Source organism: Plodia interpunctella, chromosome 9, assembly GCF_027563975.2.
Source record: "Plodia interpunctella isolate USDA-ARS_2022_Savannah chromosome 9, ilPloInte3.2, whole genome shotgun sequence".
Lineage (NCBI taxonomy): Eukaryota > Metazoa > Arthropoda > Insecta > Lepidoptera > Pyralidae > Plodia > Plodia interpunctella.
The window spans coordinates 157,902-170,073 of NC_071302.1; the positions used below are offsets into that span (position 1 = coordinate 157,902).

The 12,172-nt window shown below is 35.2% G+C and overlaps 1 protein-coding gene across 14 annotated transcripts in view; it reads right to left on the reverse strand.

Annotated features, from left to right (window-relative positions):
• Nucleotides 1-12,172, reverse strand: part of LOC128672643 (uncharacterized protein) — a 315,359-nt gene that overhangs the window by 12,086 nt on the left and 291,101 nt on the right. For 6 of the 14 annotated variants that reach the window (XM_064436154.1, XM_064436150.1, XM_064436152.1 and 3 more), the window contains exons 2-7: nucleotides 3,125-3,195; nucleotides 2,872-2,907; nucleotides 2,659-2,694; nucleotides 2,027-2,062; nucleotides 1,430-1,501; nucleotides 1,000-1,068 (exon numbers count right to left, since the gene is read on the reverse strand). In XM_064436154.1, coding sequence (XP_064292224.1) covers nucleotides 1,000-1,068; nucleotides 1,430-1,501; nucleotides 2,027-2,062; nucleotides 2,659-2,694; nucleotides 2,872-2,907; nucleotides 3,125-3,195 — 320 coding nt within the window. Of the gene's footprint in view, nucleotides 1-112; nucleotides 167-999; nucleotides 1,069-1,429; nucleotides 1,502-2,026; nucleotides 2,063-2,658; nucleotides 2,695-2,871; nucleotides 2,908-3,124; nucleotides 3,196-12,172 lie in introns of all 14 variants that reach the window. The other 8 variants (XM_064436155.1, XM_053749937.2, XM_053749926.1 and 5 more) reach the window with 5 other exon arrangements.

Below are 12,172 nucleotides of genomic sequence, written 5' to 3' on the forward strand. Positions count from 1 at the left end.
AAAGTATGTTTTAAATCAGAAACTACTGGATGGGTTTTGTAGAAATTTTTGACACAAGTATAATATGCTCGAGAGAAAAATAGCGTTAATTCAAACTGTTTACAAGACCCACCTTGAGTTGTATGACGGTGTGCGCGGAGACGTTGTGTCCGGCCGCCTGCAGCCCCTACACACGCACAGTGCACACTACGTCAATATCAACACTCACACGCACATACAGCTCTATCACGATGACGTATCACACACGTGAAATATTTTAATTTAACGGAAGGACCTGTGAATAATTCTTATTTAATTCCTGTTCATCAAACAGTAATCGAAAGTATATTTTATGTTATCTCTACAAAAATTACAACATCTTACAAATTATTAATGTGTTTTATCGTTGAATAATCAATCAAGAAAATAAATCATTATTGTCTTGCTAAAGAGATGGCGCGACGATCTGGATGCTTTCCAACGATATTGGTTCACTGCCATTTGGAAAAGATAAATAAAAGACCTCCGCAGTATAGATTAAATTAAAAAAAAAATCTTATTATCAATACATTTAGTATTCCATTTTTAAACTCTAATTTTATAATGATGTTGATTGTGTTAAAGATTTTTAAAAATTAAATAATCATTTAATGTTCTTGGAGCCAATACAAGACCTCCTCATAAAATAATATTAAGGATTTACTATTATGGATGAGTAAATACAATAATAACGTTGTTACGTCATCGTGATGTGCAACAAAACACTGGATGCCAAAAGCAAAAATAGATTGCAATACTTAAAATATACATCAAATAATGAAATAGATGTTATTAAAAAAATAACCGGATAACAGGCAAGCGTCGATAAACGTGTGAAGTTGAGACATCTGTTCCATTCTACCTACTATAATAAATGTAAAGAAATGAATATCAAAAATAACAAAAAGTGCGCAATGTAAAGCTTGGCGGAGCGCAACTACTGAGCACAAGGACAACAGCGGTAGTAGCAGAGAGTACCACCTTCACGGCTATGATCTCGGCCGTCGTGTACGGACTCATTTTAAAGTTGTCCACCGATCTTTTCACTCCCTGCAATTGTTATAATTTGTTTCTTTTTAAAATCCTCACAAAATTCCTATCACTATATTATACATAGTTTAAAAGTGGCTTCCCGTTGTCTGGCTGTCAGTTCTTGATGAAATCAAAAACTGCTGCACGGATTTTCTTGTGGTTTTCACCAATACATGTTGTGATTTCCACACACACAAGACACCTAAAGGTGTATCATTTATTATATTTGCTTAATTAATTCAACTAAATTGAAAAAGAGGAACCTTTAAAAAGGAAACATCATGAAAAAATCCATAAAAACCATTCACAGCTTTGGAACAGGTATGCGAAATCGAGTCGCATAAACCCGTTGCTGATTTACAATATACTTATATTATACCTTGACAGCTGAGAAGACATCGAACCCTGGACTGCCGTGCTCGCCTTTCTGCCCCTTGTCCCCTGGCCGACCCTGGAAACACAGCAATGTCATTTCTTAATCGACATAGTCAAAAGTAACAATAGTTAACGGTCGCTTGAAATTTTTACTTATGTAATAAAATAAAATCCTAAGAATTAAAATATGAGATATACTTAAATCAGAAATTTTTATATCTATATCTGTATATTACGAATACTGGTAATTACCAAAAGGATACTAAGTATATTTTTTAACCCCCGATGCAAAAAGAAGGTGTTATAAGTTGACTGCTAAGTGTCTGTCTGTCTGTGTATGTGGCACCGTAGCCCATTAATTAGTGAACCAATTTGAATGCAGTTTTTTTATTTGATATATTTTTTTGCGGTGGTTATTAGATAGGTGTTTGATCAAAATCGGTTCAGCCGTTCAAAAGTTGTAGCGAAATTAATATTGAAAGTGGAAGATTTATTAATTTATCTAACAAATAAGCTTGTGGAAAGCAAGGACGTCACGAATTGACTGACTATGGGTCACGTATTTCAATGATAAAGCCTACGATGTCCAGCTCGCACTCACCGGATCTCCTTTCGGCCCGTCCAGCCCGATGGGGCCCTGAAATTGAAAACATTCATGTAAGCTAGAGTGTATGTTATTAAAATTATTACTATATATAATATTTTAAATAGCTTATATACTATTATTGTAATCAAAAGTAAGGAGTATATGAAAAAATAGAGTTCAAAAGAAAAGAACGTGTAGAGATCAGATTGTAAACAAGTAATTACATTAAGATGTCCCAACACAGTAAATAAGGGCAGGGAAGTAAACTCAAACAATATCTAATCAAAGAGAGAATCAGATTCTGTATGTCCATATTTCAGTATATTTACTATTGCAATATAGCATGTTTTTTTGTGAGGAACTGACTTAAGTATAAACCGCCGATTCTCATCTACTTAAGCACAACAAAAAGCAGCTAAAATTGATGTAAGTACAAAGGTTAGGCAAGATGCTAGCACTAATATTCAGATGATCTACAAAAATCCGTGGCGCTTAATTTATTCTGTGGTTATTGTGGACCATTATTTAGAAGATAAATATGCGTCATTTGTTTATATTTATATATGTATGTTTTGTTGGTGAATCACATGATAAAAGCGCCACGAATATAGTTAGTAAGTACTCTAGTAGCGGCGACCGGCGCTTACCATGAAACCTCGCTCGCCTTTTTCGCCTTTGCTCCCCTGAAACGTCATACCGGTACAGATCCAGGAAATGAGACAGAAAGTCACGAGCCGTAGGGACAGGGTGACAAGTTCAGAGAAATTGAAATAGTTGTGATAATTTGAAGCTGAATAAATTAGTATCTTTTTATGTACAGAAAAGGATTTTTAGCAATAATATAAGTCAAAAATTAGTACCGGGAATCCGTTCTTGCCAGGCGCCCCGGTTAAGCCCTGAAAAAAAGCAAATCAAATGAAGCCAGCGCGAATACTGCAGTGTGCTCTCTGAATCTACAAGCTTATCTTTTTTTGCACTAAGAACTCTTACTTCTCTCACCGAACCACCGCGAGGGTCAAGCGTGACGGAACAATGAACTAGATATCACTCCAGTCTACTTTGTGTGGCAGTCTCGCGTTGTTTCGGTGTAGAGGTTAGGGTAAGTGCACGTACCGGTGGTCCGGGTTCTCCGGAGTCTCCTTTCTTGCCCTTCTTGCCTCGCTTGCCGGGCGGTCCCGGCGGACCTGGAATTTAGAAAACAGGAATTATATTAATTATCTAAAATGTATTGATATTTATTATTTTAAAAATTCAATTTCTACGAGGCAAACATGGGAGCGCTTTCATAATATCACTAACTGTCCCATCAACAATAATAACAACATAATATACTGTGCGGCAGCCAACAGCTGACGTCATCTTGCGGTTCATTCTGTTCGCCGGACTGCTGAACGGTTGTCGGATAACGACCGGGCCGGCGCGTGGCGGCGGTGGTTTCTGACATGGAGCCATGTGTCAAGTCTTTGTAGTTCTCTGACGGACTCCTGAGGTCTTCGGAGTTGTCCGTTGAAATTAGAGCAATGACGTTTTGTTTATTTACAGAAAACAAATAAAAATTTCTTTATTTTTTTATATTTAGTCTAATACCTAAGTAGGTGTGTTATACTTTTTCTGCTAGAATACAACTCTGTGACAGCCCGATGTAGATAATGCACATACATTTCGCTTTTGTACTGAGTATAATAACGCCATAGAAATGTTGGCGCTGCTCGGTGCTCGGCGGATCACGGTCACTTTATCACGGCTATCGTCGACCGCCCGTGAAATATGACTGACAGCAAAAAAGCAAGAACTAAATAATTCGGGGATTCCCGTGCGAACGGGATTAAGCATATACATTATTATTTATGTAGACGATATGCTAGAAGAAACGTTTTTAAATATGCACCTTCGTGTTTTTGATGACTACACTATGATGTTATAAAATAACAAAACTATATTAAAATAAACAGTTCCCGCTGTAATTCATGAAATTTATTGATCCGAGAAAAATTGGATAGATGATCGTATCGAACAGTTTGCCAAATTTTGGCGGATTCGATATACTTTGCTGGTTTTTCATTGCGATAAATAAAAGCTCTCATACACATTACGTTTACGCAATCGCGTCGGCGTGTGTCAGAGATCGGCGACAATATGGAGTTAGCCCCATTAATAATTTTGTAATTTTGAAAAAAATAAAAAATAGTTCATTGCAACTGGATGGGTATGGCCCAGGACAGAGATGGTTGGCGGAGACGGAAGGAGGCCTATGCCCAGCAGTGGGTCACTGAAGGCTGCAGATGATAATGATGAGTTCATTGCGTGAGAATTCCACAAATGGTACGTAACCCTCTTCACGCAAATTTAACTCGCACTAGACCGGTTTTTTTTAATCGTTAGAAGAAGAGCGCAAAAGTTGACACTAGTAAGAAAAATAGTATTTTGGTTAGAAGAATTTACTGTGTATTTATGATTTCTTCGTAGATTAAAAGTAAACCCTGAAATATCAATTTCAGGGTTTACTGGAGCGAGGGCCGATATCAGCCCGCAGCCTCTTTTGGCATAAATTAAAACCCTTGAAGGGCAAGCGCCGCCGACCCGGCCACCTTTGATCCGCAGCACAGCGCCGTTCAATTACATGTGTAAACAGTTTTTATCAATTGGTGCTCAACTTCGCCGTATAGTTGTTTGTTAAGCAGGATTTGTGTTTATCTTCCTGTCTTTGAAAAAATAAGCAAAGGCAAAGGCTTTTCCAGTGCAAAAACGTCGGGTGGGTGCGCTCGCCGCTCGTCGCTCGCCGCCGCCGCGCGACCACGCGCAAGCCATGTCGTGTCAACGTGACTACGTGCGGCGGCATCCATTGTTTTTTAGGTATAATATTGTAACCAAGTATTTATGTTAGAAATTGATCTCTACCAGTAATTAGTTTAACACGCTTTAAAGTTACATTGCTGTGGCATATACTTACATTTTAACGATTACTGCTCAAAGAAGACTGAAAGTACTTACTGTTATATTTGTATTCAATCATCAACAGCTATTTATCAGAGGGTAAATATTTCAGCGAACGCCAGCTCTGTTATCTTTTTTAACTACCGTTTATTTTGTTGTAAAATATTGTTTTGTTTTATTTATTAGCAGTTTGTAAGACGGGGCTATTTGGAATGTTCGATATTTAATTAAAATTGCGTTTCGGCGCTGCTCCCTTGCGAAAGGAATGTGGACGACGGGCCCTTGGATTCCCAATTTCTCGAGATACGATAGGTTAGATGGAATAACGGCTTGGATAGATTCCAAAATTGAAAATTCTAATTTAAAATAGCATGCTACGTCAACATGCTTTCGGTGTGTTAGAGCTAAAAAAATCAATTTGGAAAAATATCTCGTCTTATTTCTTTTGCAGCCGAAAAAATAAAAGGTACATTGTTAATCTAAGGGTGAAAGTGCAACCTTCTTTTAATCCCAACTAATATTACTAGTGGCTCTGTGAGCTGTAGAATGAATGAAATAAGTTTATTGTTTTTTAGTTATGAAAATGAATACTTGTAACATTTTGGTAAAGTAGAGTTTGCATAGAAACGTTTGTTTTCTGTAGTTACATAAATACCAAGAATGAAAAAAACATTTGTTCTCACTAGTTCGATTCAGTAGTTCGATCGTCGAACTAGTGAGAATTTTTTTTCTCATTTGTTCGACCGTCGAACTAGTGAGAATGTTTGTTCTCACTAGTTCGATCCGTTAACTTATTATTATTATTAATCGAGAAACAAGAACATTAAGTACCGATATAATAGATATTGGTCACAAATACATACATTGTATAGGTAATTATAAAATGAAAATCTTTTAGGTATATTTTGTAGGTATAATTATTATTTAAGTATTATTATAATATAGTAAACGTCAAAATCACAATGTTGCATAATTAGATTATTTATTGTAAACATAATATTTAGGAACAACTATAGGTATTGTCTTTGGCCAAATACGTAGATGAAAAATATTTTTCTGTCTTGCTTATCTCAACAAGCTTAATCAGAAACTAAAAAGAAACTAAAAAAAATTTCTAAAAAGTGCCCAACACCAATTTCTCCGCATATTAATTGCATTTGCTTATCTCAACAAGCTTAATCAGAAACTAAAAAAAAACTAAAAAAATGACAAAAATGCTTCAAAATTACAAATGTACAAAATTAGGTATAGGTATAGACATAACATTCATAAACATAACTTTGATAAAATATACATGATTAAATATATTTTTCTCTGTCTTACTTATCTCAATAAGCAGAGAGCGAAAAAACTTTGAATTTGTGTATTCCACCAAAGGATATATGTATATTGAACATTATATTAGGTACATTGGTTACGAAATCAAAAAAATAATGTAATAATCAAATACTCAATTATTTTGTCACATTGAGTCTCAATGTAACTATAATTATCGCATCTTTTCTAAAAAGTGCCCAACACCAATTTCTCCGCATATTAATTGCATTTGAGCATCAATAATGTAATCGTCATTGAATAAATCAGTTTTTCTCCTTTTACAACGTTTGTTTGATGTTGAAGGTCTCTGAAGAATGTCATTTTGATATGAAGACAATAAGGAATCGTCCCGTAAAATATGTAATATTTGCAATAGGTTTACATGCCCTTTCGTTACAAGGTTATTTATTTTATGGTGCCATCCTTCTACTGCATTATTTGTTCGGTGGCGTTCGCCATAAACCGACCAAATTCTATGATAATCACCCTTCATCCAGTATTTATCGAAATAATCTTTAAACTTAATTATAGATTCGCAATTCTTCTTCATTTCGTTTTGAATATACGCCCATCCTGAAACAATTTCATTTTCTGGAAGCAATGCCAAGTTGGCGCATAATGAAATTATTCTTCTGTTGCGTTTGTCTTTAGTTAAACCCAGGGTTTTTGCTTTGCGCCACAAGCTGTTCACGTAATGGTAGTAGCAACCTTTGACTGTAACATTCAATGTTTTCAACGCTTTCATTGTGCCTTCTTCGAAATCTATCGTGACTTTAGCAGGCTTCCACTCTGGAATTTGGGACCCAATTAAATCAAATAAAAGTGAGTAAGCTTTTTTGGTCCTGTGACTCATGAAAGCGTACACCAAAGGGATGACATTCGTGTTATTTGTATCACTGCCGATGTCTCCGTGAATTGTAAAAAGTTGCTGAAAAGGTGTCGGACATGATTTAAAGGTCCCATCCATAAAGATGTGTTTAATTTTTTTTATAATTTCTCGGGCATCATTTGAACAAAACACTAATATTCTCATTTTTTTATGACTGTAATCAGCGAGTAAGAAATCTGAAAAAGTACTAGGAACTTCGACTTCCTCAACAGTCTTTGCATTTATTTTTTTTACGTGTGCTAACTTATTTCTCCTTCTGTAAATGCGTGACTTCATTTCACAAAATTCAGGTACACTCTTAGAAGCTAAATGCAGGCCTTGATTTTTTAATGTAATTAAAGCTCTGTTGTAGACCCTAGGAGCTGGTTCTCTTCCCGTAGCTGCTTCTTCGCAAGCATTATTTAAAATAACATTGATTGTATTTCGTGTTTCATCTGGATTACATTGACCGCAGTGGGGTTTTGATTGTAAATTATTAGTGAAGTCCTTAAACAAAAGCAATGTTTAAAAAATATAGGAATTCATGAATTATTTTGCTTGTACATTAAAACTATTACAAATAAAAATACACATACAACACCTATAATATGTAAATATACGTACAACAATTATCATTATGTACATATAAAATAACCAAGACTTACCATATTCATTGTGACGGAACCGGTACATTTTAAACTTTTATAATTTTTACACCGCCAAATGCTGTGGCCATTTTTGTATTTACGCATAGAATAATATTGATGTCCTTCTAATTGCAGAATCCTTCCACGACCGCTTTTTAATAATTTCACTTCTTTAGACATTATTCCGAAAATATAAACAGTAAAATAAACAGGCACCACGAAATAAACATTGCTACTGCAGAGCTGAACAGCGTAATACTTCCATTTTGCGAAACATCTACCCTCAAAATATAACAAAAAGCATGTACCCTCAAAATAAGACAACAGAACTATGACCACACTCTTTCTGGGGTGGGGCGTTTAGTTAAATATTTATAATACTAAACTTATTATGCACATACCTAAGTGCTATAGGCATAGATGCATTTAAGGAAATATACCAGTGGACGACTTCCGGGTGATATGACAATGATTTGTATTATGTATTTAAACTGTTTGTATTGTTTACTATTAATTTACTTGCAGTCGAATTTTGACGTTTACTATATTATAATAATACTTAAATAATAATTATACCTACAAAATATACCTAAAAGATTTTCATTTTATAATTACCTATACAATGTATGTATTTGTGACCAATATCTATTATATCGGTACTTAATGTTCTTGCTTCTCGATTAATAATAATAATAAGTTAACGGATCGAACTAGTGAGAACAAACATTCTCACTAGTTCGACGGTCGAACAAATGAGAAAAAAAATTCTCACTAGTTCGACGATCGAACTACTGAATCGAACTAGTGAGAACAAATGAAGAAAAATAAACTATAGTTACATACTTCAAAAAAACTCAGGAGGAGAACACACATAAATACGAAGGCATTTTTGGCCAAGTTGAAATGGAGACCTCCCTCGCTTCGCTCGCTCGGTCAATACATGTTCTTTTTACGTTTTATCTACTCATCCAAACTTTTTTTTAATTTGCATACATTATAATTAACGAGAGGTACAAAACTTTTTATTTTTAGCACGTTTTGGTTCGTTCAACCAATTTTCCCGAACGACTATATTAATACAGGTGCTATTTTTATTAAATAAAGTGTAGTACTTTATATTACTATTAACCATTCAGCTTAGTATTCCCCCGCGCGTAGTTCAGGAGGCTGGTGCCTAATAGCGAGCATTTTTCAAAATCCTAATTGGAATTCCTTATTGCGTTCATTAGTCACAGAAACTGGCATCAATTTAGTTATAGCTTTATTTAATCAGAAATTTGTCTAACGAAAACCATCGCCATGATCATCGCCGTTGATTCTTTGAATTGTATGTATGAAAGAGTTTGTTACTTCTTCTTCCATAAACAAATGAACTAGATTCCCAAATTGTGATGATAATGATATATGACACCATTAGAATAAACCTAGAATGGATCAAATCCAATTCAAAATGTTTATTGCCATTCATATTATTATATGTATTATTCATAGTTTATTGTTTTCTTACTTATTGTATTATCAAATACAAGTAAGAAAAGAATAAACGCTACAATTTTATATTTAAACCATATTACAGTTACTAATCAGCAATTCATGGTAGGGAAACATGCGCGTGCGCCACAAATTAACAGCTCGTTATGGGCCGTTATCGCCGTCGCCGAATGTTCATAATCGAGTTAATCCACCTCCAGAGAAATATGTCCGCGATCTCAACCCCGCAAGTTGAGTTAGCGTTGTTTAAGCGTCGTTTTACGTGGAGTTGTACAATCATCTTGAGTTTATCGGAGCTCTGGCGAATTGTAAAATTATTATCTTTGCCGATACTCGTGCAGTGCAGCCAGTTTTCGTTCATTTATATAATACGTTCAGGTCAATATGGAAAATGATCTTCAGATTGACATGAGGCCTGGATGTTTATTTATATATGTATATGTTATAAAATATACTATCGTTGAGTTAATATCCCATAACAAAGGCTTAATGCTATTCTGTCTTCCAAAGGTCCTGAGTAATTGGTTGCCAACCACGCCGAAACCGGTCTAAATAAAAAAAGTTTTCTTAATGAAAAAACTGTATGTTAAAATGCTAAAGATAAGTTAATTTTCTAATAGAATTATAATTTAAATGAGAGGGAAAATTATTTAAATGTATAATTAAAAATATATTATCCATACTTCAAATAAAGCTTAATAATGTAATTTCTCTGGTACCGTCATCAGCCGCCGCAGACGCTCGCTATGAACTAATTATCGCAGAGACTATAACAGTCGCTAATAACGCTGTAAAAGTAATGCAATTACGATAAAAGCTCCAAATGTTCTTGTTATTTTGTGGCGGCCGAAATTATGTGTAATTTACATTTTTATGGTGTCTGGATTGTCTTCAAAGTCGATGTTATTAAACGTTTATTGAGATCCATAGTTTATAAACCAGTAATTTCCCTCCAAATTACTGGTAATGATATGGATGATATATATAATGACGGGGCGGGCCGGCAGGCATCACACCACACAGCAGAGGATACACAACATCGTCTTTGTATAAGAGATTATTTTCATTGTTAATAATTATTTTTACTAAATGTCATAAGATTTAGTTTTTGTCAAAGATATCTTATTGCATTCAATGTGTGACAAAAAAGTTATGTCCGTGGAGTAAACTCAGGTCATACTTATAATAATAATACTTTGTCTACTCACTCCTAACTCAAGCTATACATATAGAGCGCGCCCACTCGCGCGGTGGGTGCAGCGCCGCGAGCGCGTGCGCGGGCCGCGAGGGCTCTCTGCTGGAGTTTTCCGACTCCGAGTAAACTTGTTACGTCACCACTCCTAAAAATTACTGACTTCACTTCAAAGCCTGTCTAGTTCTGTTTGTGTAGAGTTCTACACAAATATTTATTTAACAATACCGTGCTTAACATTTTTTGAGATTTATCTATCAAGTTTACATTCGTTGATGATATTATATTGAAATTTTATTAATTCGTTCAGCTAATTTTGTTAATATTTTCAATATATTAATTTAAATTAATTTTCATTATATATGTAAACTACATATTTTGTTTTCAAATAAGTTTTAAACAAAAATGTCATTTTTGTCACTAGCTTTTACATAGGCTGCTATTTATGTATCCGGAACTGGCCAATAATTCTAGAATATTTAAAAAGTAATTACAACATTTGAAAATAGAACTCTTCGGCTAGAGAATAAATATTTTTCATGTCACTGTCATTTGTTTTTTTCAATTGGCGCCAATTTTGAAAATAGCTTGTCTTCATTGCCATGGATTTAACTCGTGAACATTTTCGCGCGATGATTTATTATGATTTTCGGCGTGGATTAACTCAAAAACAGTGCATCGAACAACTGATTTTAACTTTTGGAGATGAAGCACCATCGAAAACCACTGTGTATTATTGGTTTAAGGAATTTCAACGTGGACGGTCTATGCTCACGGATGAAATTAAGGAGGGTCGTCCTAAATCGGTAGTGGTACAACAAAATATTGATGCTGTGCGACAATTAGTAATGCAAGATCGTCATGTTACATACCGCGAGATAGAGGCGTCTCTGGGCATTAGTATGACGAGTATACACGCGATATTACACGAACATTTAATTGTTAAAAAAATTTGTTCGCGTTGGATTCCGCACAACTTGAGCGTAGATCAAAAACAGGCTCGTGTCGACTGGTGTAAGAAAATGATAAAAAAATACAACCGTGGCACGTCAAAAGCTGTTTATAATATCTACACAGGTGACGAAACCTGGATCTATGCTTATGACCCTGAAACTAAACAGCAGTCAACGGTGTGGGTCTTTCAAGATGAACCGAATCCAACAAAAGTTGTTCGTGCGAGAAGCACTTTAAAGCAAATGGTCGCTTGTTTTTTTGGTATCAACGGACATGTAGCTACAGTGCCACTAGAGAATAGTAGGACGGTTAATTCTGAATGGTACACCACCATTTGTTTGCCAGAAGTCTTTGAAAAAATACGAAAGAACAACCCACAACGCAGAATCATACTTCATCACGACAATGCTAGCTGCCACAAGTCGGCTGAAACAAATAATTTTTTGGAGGGTCAAAAGATTGAATTGACGGGTCATCCGCCGTACAGCCCCGACCTGGCACCCAATGATTTTTATTTATTTCCAAACATTAAAAATAAATTACGTGGTCAACGTTTTTCGAGCCGCGAAGAGGCCGTTGATGCGTTCAAAACACACGTTTTGGACATACCTCAATCAGAATGGAAAAAGTGCTTTGAAAATTGGTTTCATCGTATGCAGAAGTGCATAGATCATCGCGGAGAATACTTCGAGAAACAATAAAACCATATGTAATAATATATGTTTGTTTAATTTTGTTATTCCGGATACATAAATAGC